Below are 25,842 nucleotides of genomic sequence, written 5' to 3'. Positions count from 1 at the left end.
GGAGGTGTCCCTGCCCATGGCAGGGGTGGCACTGGATGGGCTTTAAGGCTTCCTTTCAACCCAAACTATTCTGGGATTCCCTGCTAGCCCAGGTGTGGGCTCAGGAAGGTCGGCTGTCCTTTGAGTGCTCTGCCCAAGCACAGTGGGGCCTGTTCCCAGATTGTTAAATTTGTTGAATGTGTGCAAATTTCCAGGGAGTCGAAAACTTAATTTGATTTATAGATTTGAAAGGTTTGAAATAGGAACCTCTGGCAGTGCTGAGGGCTGGTTTTGGTACCATCAGACCCCACAAACCTCTGGTGCCTAGGGACAGCCAGGGAGTACTGTCCCCCCAGAGCAGCTGCTGGGCTCAATCAGAGCTTCAACATCACTTCTCAGGAGCTTTCAGAGCTCAACATACCTGAAATGGTTTGAGCTTAAAGGTTGTTTAGGCTGTGTGTAGTAAAGATTAGTTGAACTCTGGCTTCTGAAACTGCCTGAGCCTTGAGATGGGAATAGGAAATAAAATTTACTGCCCGAAGCATCCAGGTTGAGGGTTTCCAGGTGCCTGATCAGATCTGCTTCTCTACAGTGTTTATCAAACCACAGCCCCAAATTTAGATTTCTGGACTTGAGTATTGCTTCTGAATTAACAATTCCACCCCCTGGCTTCTATTCCTGGAGAGGTTTCCGCTGGTTTTGGTGAGGGTCTGACTCACCAGAGGGATGGAAGGGTTCTGGTGGATCCCACTGTGGAATATTGGTGCTTCTCAAGGGCACGAGGGGGATGTGCAGATGTCCACAAGCTGGGCTGGATTTATTTGTGGTTAAATAGAGATCTGGAGGGCTGACATGTTTTTATTAGGGGGATAAGGGAAAATCCTTCAGATGGAGCAGGTTTTTGTCATAAATGGCTTATCTGTAATCTTTTTTTCTTTCTGGTTTAGTGCAGCAATCTGCTCATACCCTGTTTCCCTCTCCTAGCAAGTGCATGGAGATAAGGGCCTTGCCAATACCAGTTTCTGTAATAAGGCAATATTATGATTTTTAACATAGAATTTTGGAGAGCAGAGTGTTGTTAAACCCCTCAAAACACAGACCTGTGGATCACAGCCCCCTGGATGCTTTCACAGCCCATTTCAAATCCCTCCTGCCTTTTCTCCAGCTTAATTTGAAATCCTCCATAGCCTTGGGCAGGAAGGGGGGCTTGACTTGGTGGGCAGGCCCTGGTACAGGGTGCCCAGGGAAGCTGTGGCTACCCATGGATCCCTGGATCCCAAAGCCATGTTGGATGGGGCTTGGAGCAGCCTGGGATAGGGGAAGGTGTCCCTCTCCATGGCAGGGGCTGGAATGGGATGGGCTTTAAGGTCCTTTCAGCCCAAACCACTTCATTCTGTGGCTCCATGCAATGAAAAGATTCTTCCAGGGACAATGAGTCTGTGCTGAGCTGTGTCCCCTCAGGAGCAAGGAACATCCCAGGAATTGTGCTGGGTGTGTTCAGGCTTTGCACTGAAGCTTAACATGCTTCGGCCTTCTGGATCTGGTGTTAAAAACAGATGGAGCAGCATTCCTCACTGCAGGGTTGTCACACACAGCATTTTCCCAGCAGGAGCAGGGAAAGGGCTCCTTTGTCTTGCTGGGGGTCTGTCCCAGCTGCCTGAACCCACCCCTCCCCAACACCAGGCCCCCAGGGTTATGGGGTTAAAGCCCAGGCCCTGGAGAGGATTAGGCAGCAACAAGTAAGTGTGAGCCTGGCACGGGCTGCCATGGAACTCACAGCGTTTTAGATGTGGCTGGGACATGCCCAGCTCTTTCTCTGCCATGCCAATTGCAGAAATTGGTATTTTAGTTCAGCAGGGGCTTGTCACCTACCCCAGGCACTGTCCTGCAAGTCTGAGTGCCCCCAAATCCTGTGATGCAGCTGCCAATGGAAAAACTTGGTTTAATGGGGGGAAAAATCACCATAAACTTCCCAGTGGTGCCTGGGCTGTTTCTGTCCTGTCCTGCTTGCCAAAATGGGACACATCACCTGGTGGGGTGGGGTGGGCTGACCCTGGCTGGACACCAAGGAACCAAAGCTGCTCCATTCCTGCCCTACACAGATGGACAAGAAAAGAGAATATAACAAAAGTTCATGAATTGAGATAAGGACAGGGAGGAATCACTCATCAAATCCCATCACAGACAAAACAGACTTGAATTGGGGATATTAATTGAATTTATTGCTGACAAAATCAGAGCAGGATAATGAGAAGTAAAATCAGACCTTAAAAACACCTTCACCCCACATCATCCCTCCTTCCCAGTTCCCCCTCCTTTCCCCCAGTGGCACAGGGAGATGGGAGTGGGGCTTATGGTCAGTTCATCACACATTGTTCCAGCCACTGCTCAGGGAGAGGAGTCAGAGTCCTTCCCCTGCCCCAGTGAGGGGTCCCTTGCACAGCAGACAGCTCTCCATGAACCCCTCTGACCTGAGTCCATCCCATGGGCAATGGTTCTGCAGGAACTGCTGCCCCATGTGTGACTCTTCCCTGGGGTCAGTCCTTCAGACACAGCCTGGGGCCTCCACAGGCTCACAAATCCCACCAGGACCCTGCTCCAGCGTGGGCTCCTCTTTCCATGGATCTGCAGGTTCCTGCCAGGACCCTGTCCCAGCACAGCTTCCCATGGGCTCACAGCCCCTCTCAGATCCCCCCTGCTCCAGGCCAGGGCTCCTCCAGGGGCTGCAGGGACATCTCTGCACCTCCCTGCCCTCCATGGACTGGGACACAGCTGCCTCCCCATGGCCTCCCCCACAGAATGTCAGGGTGATGCCAGGATCCTCAGGGCAGTCTCAGCTCTGGTGCAGCTCTTGGCCCTCTCCTGCCCTGCCCTGCAGAGCTGTTCCTCTCCAGTGTTCTCACCCCACTCTTCTCTGCACTCAGTTCATTTGCCCAACCACTTTTTTGTGTTTTCCCTCTCAGATCTTTTATCCCAGAGGTGCCATCCACCATTCCTGCTGGGCCCAACCTCAGCCAGCAGCGAGTCCATCTTGGAGCCACCGGGGATGGGCTCTGCTGGACATGGGGAAAGCTCCACAACTCCCCCACAAGTCCTGCCCAGCACTCCTGGAAGGAGGATGTCCAGGATGCAATGGCAAGGCTGCTGTGGCACCCCCCTCTAACATCTGCCTGTCTGTTCCACAGATCCCATCCCCACGAGCTGGCCCTGGGCTCCGAGCTCAGCCACTCCATCGTCACCGTCATCAGCGGGGAGGAGCATTTCGAGGATTACGGGGAGGGGAACGAGGCCGACCTGTTCCCGGACCCTTTGTGTAATGGGGAAAGCAGCTTTGGCAGCTCCTCCTTCCTCTCTCCCAGGTAATGCCCGGCCCTGGGGCTGCTTCACTCTGCTCTGTGGGACAGGGGTTTCCTTGGGGTTTGACAAACTCTGCATACACCGGGATAATGGGATTGGAAGTGAAAGAGGAATTCCCCCCCTCAGTGTTTCCTTTCCCTGGTCAGTGCCTGTGCTGCTGACACCCAGCAGGAGGTGGAAGAGCTGTCTGCATTTCCAGCATCTCATTCCCACTCCTGTTAGGGATGAACCTCCCAGGAGAGAAAACCACCTGCAGCTTTACCCCTGGTCCTGCAGAATGACTCTTACCTTTTTTTCTTTTTTATTATTTTGGGCAATGTTTGGTTGGATTTGCACGAGCTGCAGCAGCATTCTAGGGATGTGTAGGGCAGGAAGCAGGTTGTAGCATTTCCTTCTTGCTTTAGGGTCTGAAATCAGGAAAAAAATCCATTTTCCAGCCTGAGCAGAGTGGGCTGAGGAGCTGATACAGTGGTACATAGCCCATCAATACTTACTTTCTAAAGAAAACAAGTAAAAACTGGAATATCATCCAGTGCTGCAGCCCACAAAGTGTCTGGGATGACAGGTAACACTGGGAATGTGTTCCTCCATTGGAAGTGTGATCCCTGCCAGCCACACACCCATGCTAAAGACAAAAATACACCTCTTTCTCTTTGGAATGACACATTTGTGCCTTTCTGCAGCCATGTAAACTTCTCAAAACTTCTTTTTTTTTTCCTGTCTTCCTGTTTTCTGTCAGCTTCCCAAATCCCTGCACGGAGTTTGGACAAATCTGATTGCACAGGGCTGGCAGGGAAGAGCAGGTCAGGGCTCATTTCTTTTTGGCTGGTGCAGCAGCAATGTTGGAGGTGTTAATTGCAAATAGGAGAGTTGCTGTAAAGAATTCCCAACCTTTTCCTTTAGGAAACCAGTGCTCCAGCACTGCAATGGGAAGGGCACAGTCTCTGATCTGTGCCTGTCCTTGGCTTGCTCTGTGCAGGAATGTAGGGCTGGCTGTGCTGCTGCTGTGTCATAGGAAGAACTCTGATTAAAAAACAACCTTGGTGTTCATTTTTCCTTGAGGATGAGCTGCCAGCCTCATCCAGAAGGCTCCTGGCAAGAAAATACCCAGCTAAAGGAGCTTTTCAATCACTTTAACTTTTTCTTTAACATCAGGCCAGAGCTCCCAGTTTGCCCACGCTCCCAGTGTTCCAATCTTGCTGTGCCAGGGCACCATCCCTCCTGCTCTGTCTCTGGACCTGATCCACACCTTATCCCATCTTCCCTGTGCTGGGAGGGGCTCACTGGGCACGTGGCCACACAGGCTATGGTGGTTTGTGCTGGAGACTCTCTGCTGGGGCTTGCTGGGGAGGCAGGCTGGAGATAAACCCTGCAAAACTTTTCTCTGGAGTCAGGAATGTGGGGCTGTTGGAGCTGGAGGATTTCCTCATGCCTCTCAGGTCTGGCCTCCCCCTGGATGATTGCTGTGTGTGTGAAGTCCTTCCCTAAACATTCCCTGAGTCTGTGCAGCTGTTCTGACCTTGGATAGGAAGGGACAAGACACAGGGAATGGCTTCCCACTGCCAGAGGGCAGGGATGGATGAGATATTGAGAAGGAATTGTTCCCTGGGAGGGTGGGGAGGCCCTGGTACAGGGTGCCCAGAGAAGCTGTGGCTGCCCCTGGATCCCTGGAAGTGTCCAAGGCCAGGTTGGACAGGACTTGGAGCAGTCTGGGACAGTGGAAGGTGTCCCTGGCAATGTCAGGGTGACACTGAATGAGCTCTAATGTCCCTTCCCACCAACGCATGCCTGAGCAGCCCCAGTGTGTTTAAGCACACATGAAGGGACCACAGGCTGTCCCTGGTTCAGGCTGAATGGGTTTTTTGGCTGTATTTTGAATACAAAGAACAGCATCACTTGTAAAGATCCCCATCACCACAGACCCTTTCCATGCTACAGGAGTCTCTAAATGGGAATAATTTCTAGAAATTCTCCTGCCACAACTCTAGAAGATGAACACAAACCCTAAGAGCCTTCAAGGAACATTGTGGGGTTCAGTGCTTCCCTACCCAGTCCTTGTATGTTTGTTTGTGATCCCTCCTCTTGAGTCTTCCCTTGCTTATCCATCCAGTAGGAAAAGCCTCTTTGCAGCTCTCAGTGGGAAATAAAGGGAAAAGCTCCTTGTGCCCATCCCAGCCACCAGGAAGCACCGAGGACCTGGGGAAGAGAAACGTTGCTCCAGGGGATGCAGGGAGGCACAGGAAGGCTCTGTATTGTAGAAGCACAGAATCTCCTGAGCTGGAAGGGACCCATCAGGATCCTGGAGTGGGTGGGGACACCCCAGGGCTGAGCTCTCACCCACTCCTTGGGCAGGGGGCCAGGGCAGCCGCAGGCCATGAGGATCTGCACACAGCCCAGGAGCTGCCAGGCTGGCCTGGGGCTTCTCCTCCACACTTCTCTTCTCATTTTGATTAATGCTGGTTAACTTTGGGTTTCCACCTGGCCCAGGCTGCACCACCTGGGAAGGTAATGCTCCCAAGAGCACCCAGAAAAGGGACATCCCTTCCCCCAGGTGCCACACAGCTGCTGTCACCTCTTCCTTGCACAAACCCTGAGCCACTGACCTGTCTGCTGCTGGGAAAAGATTATCCTGGGCCAGACTGCCCTGAGGGCTAAGGGAAATGGTTTTCTATTGAATTTTTTTTCCAGGAATGGGAAGAGATGATAATTTGGCGTTTGCTGGTGTCCAGCCTGTCTGAGGGGGCTGGGAAATACTGTACAGACAGCACAGACTCCAGGCCTGACCCTGGGGTGGGGACTGAGCCAGGGGACCCTCGGGGTGTCCCAGCTCTGCACATGCCCCAGGCCAGGAGCTGCTGTGTGTTTCTGTATCCAGGGATTCACTGAACCTTCCAGTGCCTCTTGGGTTTATCTTGCTTGTGTTTGCTCACACCTTTACCTGTCTCTCTTATTGAACTGCTTGTGTTTTTCACTATTTAACCTTTCTTTGATTCACGTCCGTGGCTTCCAGAAGCACATTTTCCTACAGGAAGGGTTTGTGGAATCTGGCCCCAAATTAACACAAATTTTGTTGTTCAGAATCCCCTCTGTCCTGCCCAAATCACAAGGAAGTTTCTCCCAGCTTCCCAAGTGAAAGTCCCACAGACCCTTCCCAAATGGCATTCCCTGCAGGAGCTCAGCACTGCTGCTTGGCTCCTCTGGGCTTCGCTTTGCAGGAGAGAGGGGTTACACTGCACCTGTCCCTTTCAGCTGGGCTTAAAAGCTGTTTGCAGTGAAAATCTGACTTTGCATTACCAAGGCAGGTCTGTAGCAGCACAGCTGCTCTACTTTTAAAGCCTCCCATTGGAAAATGGGACACTGACCAAAGGATCATAGAATTCCACAATATCCTGAGTGGGAATAGACCCACCAGGATCACCCAACCCAATCCTAGGCCCTGCACAGACACCCCAACAATCCCACCCTGTGCATCCCTGGCAGTGCTGTCCAAACACTCCTGGAGCTCTGGCAGCCCCAGGGCCGTGCCCATTCCCTGGGGAGCTGGTGCTCAGCACCCTCTGGGGAAGAACCTTTCCCTAAAATCCAGCCTGAACCCCCCTTTGATTCAGCCCTGGCTCACGGCACCCAGTCCTGCAGCGTGCAAGTTCATTCTGCACTTACTGAGGCAAACCAGGGGCCTCCTGAGACAGATTGCATGGAAAATTCTGTTGGAAAATGAACTTTGCAGTGGTGTAGGGTTTGTGGGAAGCACTTACCTCAGCTGCCCTGAGCTCTTAGGGATTGAGATTGGCTCAGGGGTTTGGAAATGTGGGCCAAGCTCAACTGGGAGTCTGGGAGGAGAGTGATGGAAGTGTTGCTAATTACCAACTATATAAATTCTATTGAGGAGTTACAAATTATCAATTAGCTACTTACTGTTATAAACCATTCAAAATTAGAAATGATCCATATATCATTATAAGCAACTCCATATTGGCTTTAATTTGCCTTCGAAAACCATGGTGGGAGGCGACCCAACCTGCCTTGAGTTTTTAATTCAAATTTCATACCTCCCACCAAAAATCCCCCTACCTTGAGGGACCCTCAGCTTGTGGAAGCCATGGCTGCAGCTGCTCCCTGTGCGTTCTGTGCTGCTGACATGACCCTTGTGATCTCTCTAGCACCAATCCGCTCGCTGCGAAACTGCACAGCATTCTCGCAGATGAGGCTTTTGAGTTTTACTGTAGCCAGTGCCACAAACAAATCAACCGCCTCGAGGATCTTTCTGCTCGCCTGAATGATCTTGAAATGAATAGGTAACCGTGTGCATGGCCATGGCAGCCTGGGGATGATGTTCTGCCTGGGAAGGCTCTCCTTGTCTGGCACAGCTTTTCCCTGGCTCCCTGCGGGTGGGGAAAGGGGATGAGTTTCACCTGGGGCCTCTGCAGGGGCTCGAGGTGGTGGTGACCCCATGGAGGGTGAGCAGGAGGTGCCTTTAATGGAGCCCCTGTGTAACAGTGGTGAGGATTTGCACCATTAATTAGTGCTTTGTCTCAGTCCCTTCTGCCTTCACTCAGAGCCAGGATTAACAAATACATGAAGGAAACTGATTTTCTTGTGTTTGGCCTTGGTTGTTCATTAAATGTTATCAAAAGTACAGAAAGTTCAGCAGCACTTCTAGCTACCTGCCAGATGTGAGCAAAATGGAGATGAATCCAGCTGCTACGAGGTCTCTTAAAGCTAAACAGTCCAATAGGGAATTCACACCTATATTATTTATCCTTTTAACCCAATAACTAACTTCCTGTGACCCTCAGTGTGACACTGACTGACCAACCAGAAACCACTGCCTGAAACCCATGAAGGAGATGAGCACCCAAAGAGACACCACCCAAAATCCTCCATCTTGTCCCATACCTATTACTATACTATAAAACCTCAAATTTGAAACCCTTCACCATGTGAACTCACACACTTCTATTTCACTGCGCACCCGTGATTTTAACTCCATCACTCAAATTTAGAAGCCTTCTCCAAGGCCTCAGGTCTAAAGCAGTGTTCTGCAGGGGGTCAGTGCCAGAAAGCATAGAAAGCTCCCCAGGTTTGTGGGATCCAGCAGCCTGGGGGCTGGCAGACAAGGAGAGCACCCTCTGCCCTTTGCATGTCTGTGCATGGTGGGTTCCATAGGAGCTGTGTACAGTATTTCTGTCACCAGGGAAAGACTGGGAATGCTGTGGAAGGGCAGGACAGCCCTTCCTTCTCCTGCAGAAACAGCATGAAGGCATCAACCTGCTCCACAGGAGCAGTAAAATCTTGTCTCACCCAGCTTCATCCACAGCCTGCCCACCCCAGTGTCACCATGGGCTGGGGAGATGTGACAGACACCAGGAACATCAGGAGATTCTGAATGGCAATTTGGAGGTCTCCCAGGCAGCAGCTGGATGTGTGGGGAAGGATTTCTGCCTGTTGATTCCTTCAATGAGAGCTGGCTGCAGCCTTCTGGGTGGAAGGATGGTGGCATTGGTGATAAATCTTTCTTCTCATGGCTGTTGTGGCTATTCAGATCTGCTTTTTGGTCATGTTCTTGGTCTCTGTCTGTCCTTTGCAGGGACAGTGTGATCTGGGAGCTCTATGGGAGGAGAACTGGAGAGCAAATAGGAGTTTGAATTTAATTCTTTTTAATGAAAAAAGGTCTCTGCCTTTATTTTTCTTGGTTAAATAGTTGTCTTTGCTGTTGGAGGCCTTGAGGGTCAGTGATGGGTCTCAGGTTATGCAGCTATTAAGGAGAACACTAGTTTTCTCTGGAAGCCTCACTCCTTTTCAGGTTTTCTCCACCACATCTACCAGCCCTCTGAACTTACACCTCAGAGCCTCTGTGATGGGTGGGGACAGATTTCCTGTGGAGCTTCTCTGTCCTGTGGTCACCGTGGGAGTTCATAGGCTTTGACTTGTCCTTTGTGAGTAGGTGCAATTTCTCCATCTGTGTTCAGGGTTTCCCAAGTACAGATTCACTGGGGATATGTTCCAAGGGCCTGTGTGGAAGGGGCAGTGCCCTCTCTTTGTGTAGTGTGGATGTGAGGTGTCCTGTGCAGCAGGTGGGACATGCAGGACCTGCTGCTCCTCCCTGCTGCACCACTGATGTGAGGCCCTCGGAGCAGGGGAGAAGTCCTGGAGCAGCAGGAACTCCACCAAAATCTGGGACAAGCCTGAAGACACCTCCTCCAGGGGATTCTGGCAGCTGGGATGAAGCCTAGAGCACCCCAGAACAGCCTCACTTGTAAAAGCAGCAGGCACATAGATGGTGTTTTATACTTGAAGTAAACTGGGGAGCTTGCTCCCAGCATTGGGGTGCTGCTTCCCAAGCCCATAGCATGGGAAAGCAGGGAAGGAGCTTGGGATGAAGTGTTCTGTGCCTCTGTTTTGTTGCAGTGCCCTTGCTGGTGTCTCAGCCTTTGGACACCACAGGTGCCGTCACTTCCCCAGGAGATTTTCCAGAGGAAAATATTTTTCCCCCAGTGCTGAGGCCATTCCTTACAATTCCTGGCAAACAGCAGGGCCTGACCTTCTCCCCTTGGGTGCTGAGCAGCCTTGAAGCCCAGCCAGCAGCAGCTCTTGTGCTCCCTGGAAATGTGGGATTTGAGGATGCACTTTGACCCGAGGGCTGGTCACCCTGACAACACCCCCAGTCAGGTTTGGGGGTTGCTTTACAAAGCAAATTGTCCTGAGCTATTTTTAATCCCTCCTTCAAAGAACTCATGTTGCAGCTCCAGGCAGGAGTGGACTGCCAGATGATTTTATTTGGGTTTTTTTCCTAAAACTGAGCTAAGCACCAGGGAATGCAGTTGCTGCTTCTTGGATTGGAGCTGTTCCTGCTGCCATTGCTGAGTGAGGATTTGGTGTGGCCGGTGGCGTCTTGTGACACCAGCATGGGTGGAAGATGAGGAGTGAGATGCAAGCCCTGCCCACTTCCCCAGCACCAGTCACTACCAGAAGACTGGAAGGAGCATCTCGGCAAGGAGTTGGTTCTGGAAAAGGCTGGATTTTCTCAGCAGGGAGAACCTGCAGCCTGTCCCCGACAGGTGGGACATGGTGACACAGCCCTTGGCTGCTCGTCCTGTGGTGACACTGATCCCTGACCGCTGTGGTATGGTGGCAGCTGCCTCAGACATGGATCCAAGGAGTGATCTCTGTCGGTTTTCCATGAAAAGGAGAGAGAGCTCGTTCCTCTCCCCAGCCACTGCAACAGTGCCATGCTCAAAATCCACAAAGGGACACCACCAACTGTCCTAAAGCCTCTGAGCTCCCTGGTGATCCAGAGCCCAGCTGTGGGATGGTGGCTGTGGAATGGCGGAAGGATGGATTGATCCCGTGGGATCATGGTTGTGACAAGGGCAGAAGGATGGATTGATCAGTGGGATCATGGTTGTGGCAAGGGCAGAAGGATGGCTGTGCCATTGGTCCCCAATCCATGGGAGCTCTGGGGGTGGCAGGGGAGGCCTGGGGTGCCCTGGGATGCAGGACATGTGGCTCAGTCTGCCATCAGCACCGGGCTGGAGCCCCCCCAGGCTCCCTGCTATTCTTAGCTCTTTCCTTGGGGATCGGTTTTCAGGCAGGGATCAGCAGGAGAGCAGAGCGTGGCAGGGGGCAGCGAGCTCTCCTCCAGCTTATTCCATGTGCTTTGTTATTCCTTGTTAAACACGGGAGTGGCCCCTCTCCTGCCCTTCCCAGGGGTTTGGGGGTGCATGCCAAGGGCGCTCCCTGCCACAGCAAAGGATGTGCCCCGGAGTCCCTGCAGTATCCTGTTTCCCTGGCTCTCCACTGTCAGCTTTTCTAACTCTTTCCTGTTTTTTCTTCATTTTGCAGCCCAAATAAAAGACTTTCCAGCAAGAAGGTGGCAAGGTAAGCTCATACTCCTGTTGTTGTTTGCTTGATCTGTGCAAGCTGCCGGCTCTGCAGAAGGGAGACTCAGAATAAGCTTGGAGAGTTGCATTTCAGAATATTTTCTGTTGTGCTGGGGGAAAGTGGGTTTAATTCTGGTATCTTTTTTCTGGAATGGGGGTTTCTCACTCATTCCCACAGCTGGAGGCTGCTGGAAACCTAATTCCTTCCAGGAAAAAATGGGGGGCTTTCCTCACACTCTGTCCTGCCAGTGCCATAGCAGGGGGCACATGCAGGAGGGAAGGAGTCTCTGGAAGGACATATCCCTCTGGGATGTCCCCTCCCTGTTATCAGCATGTCTGCAGAATTCTACAGACCAGACCAGTCAGTACCCCCACCTGGAGGGATTCTCCAGCATCCCGAAAATTCCAACTGCCTTAGGCAGCTCTTGGTCCTGTTTTACTTCACCCCATGTCACCCTCAGCACTTGGCTTTGTGGGAGCAGCTCCCCCTGCTCAGTCAGGCTCTCTGGGGTACCTGGGTGGGCTGCAGGTAGCTCTGCTTGAATGGTTTAACCCTGGTTTAGCCCTAGTTTAAGCCCAGGTTTAATGCTGTGCTGCTTCTGTCCTGCACAACCACCTTGTGGGATGTCAGTCAGGTGTGTGGGCACTGTGATCCCTGACTGCACAGGGATTGGATATATTGGATATATTGGATATATTGGTATATTTTGGCAGTTTGCTGTGGATCTCTGGAGCAGAGGGTCCTTCCCTTCCCTCTCAAATGTCACCTTTCCTCTCCCAGCTCCCCCATCCCTCCTGCTCCCATGCCATCATGATTTTAAGGATAGACTGACTCTTCCCTACACTGTTCTGCCTGTGCCAAGCTCAGGAGGGAGATTGCCCTCTCCGCTTGTTGGATTTCTCCCTGCTGGTTTCCCAGCAGGGCAGGGACACTGTGGAGGACCAGGCAGCTCAGTTTGGGAATGTTCCTGTTGCTGACACTCACTCTGCTCCCTGTGCTGACCCAAGCAGCTTCCCTGCACCTCTTCCTCCCACTGTGCTCTCACACCTTTCCCTTCTGCATTTTTCCTGCACTCAGCAATCTCCCCTGGCACAGTTTCCCCTCCTGGAAAGGAAGCAGATCCTTGATATTACATTTCCTACTTCCACTCATCTTACTTTCTAGAGCTTTGTTAAAAACACTGGCAGGAAGGACGGCTGAGGGGAGCAGCCTGTCCCCAGGTTTCCTGTTTTAGGACTCGTTTTTGTTGCCTGGCACAGACAATTTTGTGAGGATTTGAGTTAAACTTTTGGGAACAGAGATACCCTGTCTTATGGGAGATTGAGCTCTCCTGGGCTTCTGTTTTTGTGAGGCAGGGATGTGTGGGCCTGGGTAAATATTAGTTAATTCAAGAGCAGTTGGGTTTGGTTTGTGATAAGGAGGCAGATAACAGGGTTTTGCCGAGCCAGATCCTTAAGCTCAGCCCAAAGCAAGTCCTTTGTTGCAGATACTGTAATTAGTGAATAATCCCAAAACATTGGCTTTTAGAAAATTGATTTTATTTTGGTAAGGGCCCTTTCCTCATTTCTGTTATCCAGCTTCTGCTTATGCCAAGAAATCTCAGCTGCTTAAGCCCTGTTATGCTTGGCACAATTTAAATGACAAATGTGCCTGAGACTTTAAAATCTAAATATAAACCGAGGGTGAGGATGCAGAATCAAGCTGTGGTCTCTTGGTAAATGCCAGTTGTGCTGAGTGAGTCCTGGCATGAGCACACTGTGTAGTGGGAGGAATTAGAGATCCAATGGTACAAATTCCTAGGAAAAAACTGAGGTTTAAAGAGATCTCCGTGGTTTTGTCATCCATCCCCTGCTCAAAGCAGGAGAGCAGAGTGTTTTCCTCCTGCCTGGGGTCCCGGGGCTGGCACACACCCTCCTCTCCAGAGCAGATCCCAGCCATGCCGAGGGTGAAGCCCCTCCCATGGTGTCCTTTAGCTTGTCACAAAGCTGGGACACCGCTGTCACGAGGCCTCGTTAATGATTAGCTCACCCTGGGCTGGGGGCTCACAGCAGCCTCAGGGGGGTTTGCCCCTTCCCCCTGACACCCCCAGCCTTATCAGCACGGGGAGTACTCTGGCCTTTGCTGGGTAATCCACGGCCTTGGGACAGGGCTGAGGGAAGAAAGTGGGAAGAGGGAGCTCTTATCTGTCCCCATTCCAAAGAGCAATGATCGCGGTGTGAAGTCCCAGGAGCATGTCCACGTCTCTTGGTGCTCCGAGGCTTTCCCGGGAGAGCTCACCGGTGAGGGGACATGCAGCACTGCCAGCAGCAGAGCTGATCAATCCCTGTAGCAGAGCTGAGGAGGGGGGCGGTGTCCCTGGTGTCCACTGGTGTCCCCTGGTGTCACTGGGGGCAGCATGGTGCCGGTGCTGGCGCTGATGCCGGTGCTGCTGTGGGTTGGGGTGGTTTGTCTCCGTTTCAGGCAGCTGCACCAGACCAGCTCACTGGCCGTGGGGGTGATGGAGGAATCCTACAGGGACAGCCTGGAATGCACCGACGAGGACATCACCGACAAGGTGAGCTCCTTCCTTCTGCTCAGGATTAGCTGATCTTGGCTGAGTTTTTGTGAGATGTTGAGAGGAAAGGATCACAGGGTGAGGTGGGAGCGGTGCTGTCTGTGTCACCCTGCAGGCTTCTGTGCCTTGCAGTGCTCCAATGTTCCCAGGCAGGATCAGGCTGAAGCTCCTCTCTGTGGGTTGTGGGTGCAGATGGGACATGGGAAGCCCTCCCCATGGAGGGGATGGAGGAGGAGAGCGCTCCAGGTGCTGTGCAGGGTCAGGAGGTGACACTGGATCCTTCTCTGGGGGCAGTGGCTTCCCCCAGAGTGCTGGGAGGAAGAATGGGCTTTTCACAAGCAGCATTTTCACTTCTCCTTCACACAAGAAGATGTTCTCAGGTTCTGCTTTTCTGAGTCAACCCACCCAATGTGAAACAAAAACTTCCTCTCCTTGGCACACTTTCATAGAGCTGATTTTGTGCTGGTGCTGATGGGTTTTCCTGGGGTATTACAAGAAAAGGGTTGTAGGATAAGATGGGAGCACAGTAAAGATTTTGTTTGACTATCCCTAGTAAAAAACAGGGAGAAGAAGTTATGGGAAAGAAGCTAAGATTGTGTAAATGTCTACTGAAGTCCTGAAAACTCCTTGGAAATGGCTTTTTAGCGCTGGAATATGAATGTCACAAGGAACTGTGTATGAAACAGAAATGTGTATGTGTGTGACTGCACTTGGAAATAATTATAATGCAGGGAACACCTTTCAAAAATAAATATAAAACAACATTTTTCCAAGACTGGAAGTTGAAAAAAATATTTGGGTTGCTTAAGGCATTTGATTTGGGAAACCTTTGATGGAAAAGACACTGCTGGGAAGGGCCCTGTGTGTCTGCAGGGCCTCTTTAATCCTTCTTGTCTCCTGCCCTTCTCCCAGAGCCAGGGTTTGGCTTTTCCAGATGTGCTCCTCATTTCTTTTCCCCCAGGATTGTTTTATATGGAATTTGAATGAATTAAATGCAAATACAGCAGGAATAAACCCTGTACAGGTACAGGGAGAAAATCCTTACCTGTGGCCCTTCCCTACCAGCTGGCACTGATCCCTCCAACTGTAAATTCAGGGTTTCCATCCTGATCCAGGCAGGGGGGAGTTCTCCAGCCTCAGGGCTGCACATGGAGCTCTGGAGATCCACCAGATCCCTCTAGACTCCTTTAGGATGTCATCAGGAAAGGGCTGAAGAAAAGAAAGAGTGAAGTGTTCAACCCCACACTGGTACATGGGAGCCATCAAAACCTGGGAAACTGGAGTGGAAAAGGATGTTTTAAAGGGATGCTTTGAATCAAGGCACGACTGCCCAATTCCAGTGGATACCCTCCTTGTTTAGGAATGTTGTGGGGGCTGCTCTCGGTTTGAGGATGCCCTGAGGCTGATCCCTGTCTCTGCTGGCAGGTGGTGTTCCTGGAGAAGCGGGTGACAGAGCTGGAGAAGGACACGGCTGCCAACGGGGAGCAGCACAGCCGCCTCCGGCAGGAGAACCTGCAGCTGGTGCACAGGTAAGAGCCTCACCTGGGCAGCCTTTCCCCTGCTTCAGCTCCCTTCCCAAACCCAAACACAGCCCTTACCAGGGACAGTGACTCCATCCCAGCTGAGAACAGGACACAGTGCTATGGAGATTTTATATTTTATGTGCTTAAGTTCTCTGGAGCTCCAGGACTTGGCTTTTGGTGATTTTTAGATGTGGCTTTTAATTGCTGGAGCTGTGTCAGGGAGGCTCAGGCTGGAGATCAGGGAAAGGTTCTTCCCCCAGAGGGTGCTGGGCACTGCCCAGGCCCCCAGGGAATGGGCACAGCCCTGAGGCTGCCAGAGCTCCAGGGGTGTTTGGGCAGGGATCACAGGGATGCACAGGGTGGGATTGTTGGGGTGCCTGTGCAGGACTGGGAGTGGAAATCCATGATCCTTGTGACTCCCTTCTCACTCAGGATGGTTTGTTGTTGTTTTTTCTTTGGTTGTTTTTTCAAATGTGCTTCCCTGCTCCGTGTGTCTCTCCCAAAAGGTCTCTGGAACTCTGGATCTTGGCTTTTTAAAATATATTTATATTTATATTTACATTTGTATTTGTGTTTACTATCTTTTCCTGCCCCATATGCCCCTTTCAAATGGTCCCTGGAGCTCCAAGGCTTGCCTGGATCCTGGCCAGGGTGCAGCCCTTTGGATCCCACATGATGTAATCCCTGTGTGTGCTAATCTGCCACGCTCGTCTCTCCCAGCATATCTTTACCCTGGGCAGATAAACCCAGCACAGTTTATCTATAGGGCTGTAATTCTGTTAAGTAACAGTCGTGTCAGGGAACTCAGCCACTCAAACAAAGGTTGTCCCTGATGAACTGGAGAGCAAGGGAAATGTTTTCACTTCAGCAGCTGGCCCAGAAGCGTCGCTGGCTCTGGGTGAGCTCGGTGCTGGGGAGGAGTGGGAGCAGCTGGGAAAAGCCCTGTCTGAGCAAAGGCATTGCAGAAACTCCAGCCCCATCCCTGGGAGTGCTCGTGGCCAAGTTGGACATGGCTTGGAGCAACCTGGGATAGTGGAGATAGGCTGGGAGAGCTGGGAGTGTTCACCTGGAGAAGAGAAGGCTCCAAGGACACCTCAGAGCCCTTTCCAGGACCTAAAGGGGCTCCAGGAGAGCTGCAGAGGGACTGGGGACAAGGGATGGAGGGACAGGACACAGAGAATGGCTTCCCACTGCCAGAGGGCAGGGATGGATGGGATATTGGGAAGGAATTGTTCCCTGGGAGGGTGGGGAGGCCTGGCACAGGGTGCCCAGAGAAGCTGTGGCTGCCCCTGGATCCCTGGCAGTGTCCAAGGCCAGGCTGGACAGGACTTGGAGCAGCCTGGGATAGTGGAGGGTGTCCCTGCCCATGGCAGGGGTGAATTGGGATGAGCTTTAAGGTCCCCCCCAGCCCAAACCATTGTGAGGTTCTGTGATCTGCAGTTCTGCTGACACACAGGGAGGGGTGACCTGCAGATCCCTTATTTTTTGTTGGGCTCACAAGGGAATGAAGAGAAGACGGATTGAGGCTTTTGTCTTTCTTCTGAGCAATGAGACTGCTTCATGCTGGAAACATGAAGGAGGATTTCTCTGCCATGGCTACTGCAGGTGGAACCACAACCCTGGGATTTATGTTTGGATTAGATATTCTTAAAGGTCTTTTCCAACCTCAGTGACTCTGAGATTCCCATTAAGAGATGTGTATGTGTGTGGCTGCACTTGGAAATAATTCTAATGCATAGAAGACATTTAAAAATAGTTTTAAATTAACTTCTTTCCCAAGCTGGAAATTGAATAACATGCTTGTGTTCCTTAAGACATCTGACTTGGGAAACCTTTGGTGGAAAAGGTGCTGCTTCTCCCACTGGGATGCAGTGAAGTTGTTTGAGATGGTGATTGGTGTATTTTCCCTGGTAGCTTGTTCTGTTTTACCATCTGCTTCTCCCAGCTCACTTGAGGGGTGGGAGAGGGACTGGGAAAAGAGTCTGGTCCGTCCCTTGGGCTGGCAGCCTGCTCCAGGGGGCATAAGGAAGGTTTCATCCCCTCTTTATTCTCCTCTCTGCAGGGCAAACGCGCTCGAGGAGCAGCTGAAGGAGCAGGAGCTGAGGGCTGACCAGACCCTGCTGGAGGAGATCAAGAAGCAGAGGGAGCTGCTCAGCAAAATGGAGAGGGAGAAGAGCATTGAGATCGAGAACCTACAGGCCAGGTGGGGCTGGGGGGTGGCAGCTCTCCTGGAGCCAGCCCAGAGTCTGTGCACAGGCAGCCTTGGGGGGACACAGGGAGGCAGGCAAGGAGTTTTTCATGGGTTCAAAGTGTGACTAAAGTCATCACAAACCCTGAGTTTTGGTTACTTCCACCTTAGATCCACAGTCCTAATCTTGAATTCTTTATTTGAGCTGCTCTGATGCATTTTAAGTTGGGCTCCCATCCTTTATCTGTGTACCTGCCCTGCAGCATAGGGATGAAGAGGGGATTTATTAATGCTTCTTCCCATAAATGACTCCTTGGAATTCTTTTAATGCCCAGATGTTTTCCACCTTGATGGAAACAGGCAAATACCTGGGAAAGAGGAATCCTCCAAAAAGGCAGAGTGTCCCAGCCAGGGTGCTTCATGCTGCCTGTTGGATTCCAAAGGAGGAGGTGGGGTGGGAGAGGTGTCAGTTATTTGACAGGGTTTTTGCAGCTTTCCCAGAATGTTGTGCTGTTGTTGATCCCTTGCAGTCCATGGAAGATGATGACAATGGGGTTATACCTGGGAATGCAAAGCCAAAGCCCTCTCTGACCCCCTGTTGTGTTTTCTCTGCTGCTGAGGCTTGCCAGGGACTGAAAAGTCCCTTGGAACAAGGAATAGCACTGGAACTGATGGATGTCAGGGTTGAGTGGATGCCCCTCTCTTTCCCCTGGCAGCAGAAATACTTCAGGGTTTTCCTTGAACAGATGGCTTCCCTTTGGTTTAATATTCCTGGGGATGTTTTCTCCCACTCTGGGATGCTGGGATATTTCTCACACCTGTTCCCTTTGCAGGCTGCAGCAGCTGGATGATGAGAACAGCGAGCTGAGGTCCTGTGTCCCCTGTCTGAGAGCCAACATCGAGAGGCTTGAGGAGGTGAGGCCAGGGGCTGCCTGGTTTTGGGGTGAAATTCTGCCTTTGGGATGAATTTCCATGAACATGACATCCATTTCATGGAACAAACCAGCTGCTTTCACTTTCCAGTCGCTGCAGGCCCCACGTTGGACAGCACTATCCCACACAGTTATCTTTGTAGTTTCCCACTGTTCAGCCTGGAGGCAGGGAATAAACCCCTGATAAATCTCTCTGTGGCTGCTCCAGAGGGGACTCGTGCCCTCTTGTGGAAGCTGGTCCTTATCCCTGTCCCCATCCCTGTGACCAGCCCAGGGGAGAAGGAGGAGGAGCAGGGATGCTCCTGGGATTTGTGAGTCGTGGAGTCTTCAAAGATCTGTGTGACCTCCCAGCCCCTCTCACTCACCCAGCTCAGGATCCAAGGCCCTGCAGGGCTGGGAACTCCTGTGGCTCCTTGGAATGGGCAGGAGCCTCATCTTTAGGGATAGTGTGGGTTATAGATGGGGCACCTGGAACAGGGGCTGCATTTTGTCTCTGCCAAGCTTGGGACAGAATTAGAGTTAAAACTGAACTGAAATCAAACCTCCACACCCAGCTGAAGGGCCTAAGGCATTTTAGCCATGTTTAATCCCATGGGAGAGCACTGTACCTCCATCCCTCCTGATGTGGTCTTCATCTGCCAGGACCTTGTGAGCACAGCTGAGGCTGGGGCAGAAAAACCCCAGTGGCTCTGGGGATGAATTCCCTGCCGTGGTGTGATTCAGCCATGGGAAGTTGGTTTTGATCCATGCAGAGCTGTTCTCCACAGTGAATGGGATGGAGGAGGAGCAAGAGATGCCCCTCCCTGCCCAGGAGAAGCTTGGCTGATGAGCTGCTCTCCTGTTCAGTGCCCAAAAATCAGGATTTTGTTGTCAGTGTTGCCTTTCCTGCTGGTGTGGTGCCTTTGGTGCTGCTCCATGGAGCAGGAGACCCCTGAGCCAGCATCTGGAGCTCCCCCACAGAGCTGCTCCTCAGCCCTGTGTGCCATGGGCCATCCATCACCAGCACTGGAGGGGTCTTGTGGCATCTGTGGAGTTCTGAAAGGCAAACCCTTGCCCATGGGACTGGAAGTGTGAGCCCAGGGAGAGGGTGAGCTGCTGAAGATGGCAGAAGATGCTGCTCTAGGGGCTGTTGGCATCTTCCCCTGCATCCCCAACACTGAGCCAAGGCTTTGGGGAGGAGAAGGGAACAGAGCTGGGCTGTGTGCTTTACATCCCGCCTTGAACTGGTCTGTTCCTTCTTGGATCAGCCCTCAATTAAATCCTTTCATATCCAAAACCAAGAGGGAGGTAAAGATCTCAGATTCAGGACTTTTCTGAAATCCACACATAAGGAGCTTTATGATTTAATGTCCCTGTGCTGGCCCCAGTCCTTCCCAGCCCATCCCACGCTTCCCAGAAAATGACAAAAACGTGGATATTGGTGTGGATTTACTCTGGAGCCATCCTGCCTCGCTCAGTGCTGCCAAAGCCCCAGCCCTGGCACCCTGAGCAGACGAGATCCCAGCAGGCAGAGCCTCCTCGTGCACCAGGACAGGAGCACTCCCTGTTGAGCCAGCCCCCGCCTCTCACTGCAGCTCCTCCTGTCCCTGCAGGAGAAGCAGAAGCTGCTGGATGAGATCGAGGACCTCACTGTGCAGCTCACAGAGGAGCAGGAGAAAAAGAGGAAGATGGGGGACAAGCTGAGTCAGGAGAGGCACCAGTTCCAGAAGGAGAAGGAGTCGACGCAGGAGGTGAGCGAAGCCTGGGCCTGCCACAGCCCTGTCCCCAAAATGTGGGAATGTGGCCTTGGCAGCCTCTCCAGAAATGGGGGACTGGAGCAGTGGGTGCTGCCTGGGCTCAGCAGCTGAACTGCAGCACCTCAGTCACTTCTGCTGCTCTGCAATTCATCCAGCATTGTCCCTGCAAGGGCGCTGTGCTGCCCTGGCCCCTTCCCTTCCTGCCTGCAAGGAGCAGAGCAGGCAGGAGCAGAGGGGTGAGAGCTGAGTGCTTGGGAGCACGATCACTCCCTGCCAGTCCTCCCATCATCTGTGCCTGCTGATTGCAGCTGGAGGCCCAAGCAGGGCTGTGGTGGCAGGAAAGGAGCTTTGGGCCCAAAGTGGAATCAGTTGTCACTGTGGTGTCACTGAGGGCTCTGGGATGAGGAGAGGACCCAGCCCTGCAGCCACAGGGAGCTGCCTGGGGAGGGACCCACATTGCTGGGGGGTCTGTGCTGCTGCAGACACAAACCCAGCATCTCTGGCCCTCCAATAAGGTCCTTCCAGGGCTGTGGTTATGTAGTAGTAGCTTCCCATTTCCTGCTTGCTGGAGGTGTAAGGGAGGAAGAGGAAACCAAGTGCCCCTCAGAAAGGAATTCAATCATGGAATGATTTGGGTTGGGAGGCACCTCTAAGCCCATCTCATTCCACCCCTGCCATGGGCAGATATTAGTGGTTATCTTCGTTTTTCCTCTGCCTTTAGTCAAAGTCGGGTCTGAAGCACGGAGATGGATTTTCATGTTCAGACTCAGTTGTTTATTAATTCTTATCTATAGTACAGTGAATGCCACGGTACTTCTAGCTAACAAGCCAAAAATGACAAAATGTTGGTGTATCTCACTAGTTACAATGTCTTTTGAGGTTTAACCATCCAATTAAAAGCTAACATCTGTATTATTTATACTTTTGACCCAATGACCAAACACCTCTGATCCACACTGCAGCACTTCCTATCCAATTAAAAAAGTGCCACCTAAAACCAAGAAGAATAAGGAACAAAAAGGAGGAGACAACACCCCAGAGCCTCCATCTTGTCCCATACCTATTACTATATTCTAAAACCCCAAATTCCAAACCTTTCACCATGTGATATTAAACACTTCTATTCAAACTGCACACCAGTGATTGCAACTCCATCACCCAATTTTGGAGCCTTCTCCAAGGCCTCGAGTCAAAAGCAGTGTTCCCTTGGGGGTCAGTGTCAGCACAGAAAGTTCAAAACTTCCAGCCTTCAGGGCTCCAACAGGCAGGGACACCTTCCACTGTCCCAGATTGCTCCAAGCTCCATCCAGCCTGGCCTTGGACACTTGCATGGACAGGGCAGCCACTGCTCTGCCAGCAATCCTGCTGCAGGAATCCATGGAGCTGCTCCCACTACAGCCACATCCAGAGGGTGCTGCTGGGTCTCCAGGGCCTGTGACACTCAGCTGTCCCCTTGCCTGCAGCTCATCGAGGACCTCAGGAAGCAGCTGGAGCACCTGCAGCTCTTCAAGCTGGAGGCAGAGCAGCGCAGGGGCCGGAGCAGCAGCATGGGGCTGCAGGAATACAACAGCAGGACGCGGGAGACTGAGCTGGAGCAGGAGATCAAGCAGCTCAAGCAGGTAAGGAGGGCTGGGCTGGCAGGGAAACGATTCCCTGATACCAAGGGAGGACCAGCAGGGTCCAGGGGCTCTCTCCCAAGGGATGGAGTGGATCCAGGAGCCCAGTGCTGTCTTGCTCTCCTGTCCTGGGAGAGGGAGATTGGTGCTTTCTCATGGACAGCAGGAGCCCTTCTCTCTGCTGTGCCCCATGGATCTTCCCAGTGTATCTTGTGCTTCTAGAGGTTCTCCAGGCTCTGCTGAGATGGAGGCAGCAGCCCTTGTGCTGTTCCAGCACTGTGTGAGCTGTGTTAGGATGAGAGCCCCTGTCTGCCTTTGCCAGGCTGGATCAGCTCTGAGCTGTGTGTGGTTTGTGTGTGTGAACAGGATAACAGGAACCTGAAGGAGCAGAACGATGAACTGAACGGGCAGATCATCAACCTGAGCATCCAGGGAGCCAAGAACCTGTTCTCAGCCTCCTTCTCTGAGTCCCTGGCAGCAGAGATCAGCTCTGTCTCCAGAGATGAGGTATGTGCTGTGAGAGGCTGCTGGCTCACACTGCATCTTCTAAGGTGCCTCCACCTGGCATGGCCTGGGAGGAGTTGATGTGCTCTGTCTGTGGTCTAGCCCATGCCCAAAATTCCTGTGAGAGCTGGCAAGAGCAAAGAAATCCCCACATCTCTGCCTCCCAGCCCTCCCTCCTGGGAACAGAGAAGCTGCTCCCTGCCTACTTGTTGATTCTGGCAGCTCTGCTTTGCCTGCCTGGGACAGCCTTCCCTTCCAGGACAGAGTAGCCACCACAGGCTGTGTCCATCTGTCTGGAGCTGTCTGTAAACCCCTGGGAGCCAGGACATTTGCCCTGGATATCCCAGCTCCTCCAGCACTGGGAACCAACCATGGGTGGCTGAGCCTACACAAGCACTGGAATTAAATCTTTAACACCTCAGCAAGTGGGGAAACACACCCAAATATTTTGGGGATCCAGTGGAGATGTAATGCTCCCTGCTCTCCCCATCAGGCTGAGAGCTTGAGGAAGGACAGGAGTGAGCAGAACCAGTTTTTCCCTGGCCACTTAAACAGGGTCAGGAATATCCCAGTGCAGAGTGAAGAGCCATGGAGACACCCATGGATGCACAGAGCCATGGGGAGCCCTGGGCAGTATCAGGCAGTGACCTCTCCCTCCCTTTCCTCCCTCTTGTGCAGCTCATGGAAGCAATCCAGAAGCAAGAGGAGATCAACTTCCGCCTGCAGGATTACATCGACAGGATCATCGTGGCCATCATGGAGACCAACCCCTCCATCCTGGAGGTCAAGTAATGGCAGCTGGGAGCTGCTCTTGTTGGGTGGATTTGGTGCTCTGAGAGGATGAAGAGGGACTCCAAACGTCTTTGCACTTGATGAAGGCACAAGGAAGCCTCAGGTCGGGGGGTGACTGAGCCACGGACCAGGGAAAAGGAAAACCAGCAGCCAGGCTTTGTTGTCTGACTCTGTTATTTTGAAGCCCTCCTGGCTGTGGAGGGGTGAAAGGGAACCTGGAGAAGGAGCTCAGGAAAGGGACACTGCAGGAGAAGTGCCTGTGGCGCTGGGGACTGTCCCAAAGGCACCGGGCCCCTCCGAGGGGTGGAGATGGAAGCGACAGCGCTGACTTTGCCCTGCTGCCCCGCCCAGCCCGAGCATCTGCTGTGCCAAAGTGTCCCTGACACACTCGCTGGGCAGAGCTGGGAACGAGGGAAGCACGTCCTGGACTCGCACACGGTTGGGCTTTGGTTTTGTTTTGGGGTTTTGGTTTTTTTTTAATTAACTTAATGCAAATGTCCTCCTCCAGCTGGCTCAGCTCATCCTTGCCCCGTGCTCCTGCTGGGGCCGGCTGCGTGCAGAGCCCTCGGTGGCTGCAGGGGCGGCCCGGGGCTCTTGGGGACAGGGCATGAGCGCACTTGGTCACCTGCCTCCTTATTTATTTTTGCTGTCTGTGGCTCAGTACTGTCGGCACGTCTCGGCATCCCGGCTCCGCTCCCTCCTCCTCCTGCCGGGCTCTGCCGCTGCGGTGGCTCCGGGGGCAGCTGTCACTCGTCCCCAGCTGGGGACAGACACGCGGGCTCCGTCTGGCACCGGGGCAAGGCTGCAGCTCCTCAGCCCGGTCCTGGCCGCCTCTCCTGGGGACACGCAGCACTTCAGGAGCTGCAGAGAGGTCCGCGCTCCCCACCTGGCCTCCCGAAGTCCTGGGGACAGTGGCCTGTGCCGTTCATTCCCAGCCGGAGCAGGGCTCTGCTGGTGATAGCTGCAGTCCTGGAGGGAGAGCCTGCTCCGGCTGCCTGGGCTGCGGCAGGGGCTGCAGGATCCACGCTCGTTCCTCATCCCTGGCACTGCCCGGGCTGGAATCTCTGTGCTGGTGGGAGAGGAGCTGGACAACACCGCGGCAGCTCCCTGGGAAACAAAAGCCATGTTTACATCAGACAGCTCTGGGCTTGCTGGCACAAGTGGCTGTGGCACAGCGTGACCCCGGGAGTGGCCGCTCTCCCCTCCTGCTCCTCCGGGCTCCCGGGAGCAGACAGCGGAATCCCAGGGATCCAGCGGTTCCTCTTCCTGCTTGGCAGGTTTTGGGAATGCCAGGACGGCCTGCAAGCAGAAGCCACAGCAATCCTGGGGGTGCCTGCTCCTCCCCAAGCCCCTTCCAGCCCTCGGGGTGACCCTGCCCGGGGACACATGGCCGCTGTCACCGCCTTATCCCGGGGGACACGGCCGAGCCACGGCTGTGTCACCTCTGGGTGCTCATCCCTGTGGGGCAGCAGGGTTGGGGTGAGCCCCAAAGCAGCTCCTGCACCCCAGCCCTTCCTGCCTCCCTCCTTGCCCCCAGGCCGCGGGAAGAAGCCACGTTCTGTACATTTCCAGAGAAGCTTTGGGTGTAAATCAGTGTATACTTGGAGAGGGAAAATTTTTCTATCTTGTAGAGTAGGTATTTTTATAGAATGAAGGTTGATCCATTTTTTTAATACTTTAAAAGAAGAGAGAAATGTATCTGTGTATACACAAAAGCATATATATATATATATGTATAAATATATAAATATTGGAGATCTGCCTTTCTCGACTTGGGATCCCTGGTCCCCAGGTCTCAAACAATCGTTTGTTTTTTCCTGTCGCTCTCACTGAGGTACTGTAACTGTAAATAAGCACCGGGAAAAAAAAAGTTTTAAGCAAACAAAAAGCACTGACTTGCACATTCACCATGCTTTAAAGTCCCTATGGAGAGAGAAAAACAAAAACAAAACAAAAACTGTACATCCTGAAAATGTTCCTCTTTCCCGACTGGTATGTGAAGGAAGTCCCCCAAAAAAGAGGCAAAAATGGTATTGTCTTAACTGATGTATCAATTCTTGTCGGATTAAAAGCTGTTACTATTCCTGCCAGGGTGATGGAGACTTTTTTTCCACGGAGGTGGATTGGAGCATCCTGAGGATCTGAGTGCTGGATTGGAGCATCCCAAATATCCAAGTGCTGGATCTCTAGTGGGGCATCACCAATAGAACTCTCTGTCTGGGAAACTCTGCTGCAGGTTCACAGCCTGGGAAAGATTCTAGCTATCTAAGAAAAACTGAAGCTGTATTCCTTTCACAGCCTGGGAAAATCCTGGCTGGAAATTTTCCTAGGCCACTAGCAGTGTCCACAGGGCTGGATGGAGTGGTAATGCTCCTGCTCCAAGGAGTGCCCTGAGTTTGGGAGGATGAAGATGAGGACGAGGGAGGCTGGACCCTGCTGGTTCCAGAGGGAGCCAAAACCTCCCCAGCCAGCCAAGCTGTGTGGGTGGGAATGGGGGAATTCCCCCTTCACCTTCCTGGAGGATCCAGGTGGGGTGAGGGACCCTCGGAGCTGCCCAGGGATGGGGCAGGCTGGGACAGGGGCTCGTGGGTCTGCCCCAGGCAGGAACACGGAGCTTTCCCTTCCCTCCACCCCGGGAGAACTCCCTCAGAGCACTCGGCTGTTCTGAACTGCTCCAAAAATCCCTTAAATGCCCTCACCTCCCTGCTAAGCTGCTCCCCACCCCTCTAAGCCTCCCCCACCCCTCCCCGCCCCTTTAAGCTGCCCCAAAGGCTCTGAAC

General features: G+C 52.7%; 1 protein-coding gene across 4 annotated transcripts in view; it reads left to right on the top strand.

Moving 5' to 3' along the window:
- The window catches only part of RAB11FIP3 (RAB11 family interacting protein 3), a 74,507-nt gene extending 49,361 nt beyond the window's left edge, over positions 1-25,146 (top strand). For 2 of the 4 annotated variants that reach the window (XM_033073981.2, XM_033073984.2), the window contains 11 exons: positions 3,165-3,338; positions 7,497-7,631; positions 11,179-11,214; positions 13,678-13,771; positions 15,197-15,300; positions 17,357-17,497; positions 18,316-18,397; positions 20,007-20,144; positions 21,614-21,769; positions 22,133-22,273; positions 22,949-25,146. In XM_033073981.2, the coding sequence (XP_032929872.1) occupies positions 3,165-3,338; positions 7,497-7,631; positions 11,179-11,214; positions 13,678-13,771; positions 15,197-15,300; positions 17,357-17,497; positions 18,316-18,397; positions 20,007-20,144; positions 21,614-21,769; positions 22,133-22,273; positions 22,949-23,062 (1,315 nt within the window). In that variant the 3' untranslated portion in view covers positions 23,063-25,146. The remainder of the gene's footprint in view (positions 1-3,164; positions 3,339-7,496; positions 7,632-11,178; positions 11,215-13,677; positions 13,772-15,196; positions 15,301-17,356; positions 17,498-18,315; positions 18,398-20,006; positions 20,145-21,613; positions 21,770-22,132; positions 22,274-22,948) is intronic. The other 2 variants (XM_033073983.2, XM_033073982.2) reach the window with 2 other exon arrangements.
- The last annotated feature ends 696 nt before the right edge of the window (positions 25,147-25,842 follow it).

Source organism: Catharus ustulatus, chromosome 16 (genome assembly GCF_009819885.2).
Source record: "Catharus ustulatus isolate bCatUst1 chromosome 16, bCatUst1.pri.v2, whole genome shotgun sequence".
Taxonomy (NCBI): Eukaryota; Metazoa; Chordata; class Aves; order Passeriformes; family Turdidae; genus Catharus; species Catharus ustulatus.
The sequence above is the reverse complement of the archived record's forward strand: the minus strand, read 5'-3'. Positions and strand labels throughout refer to the sequence as shown.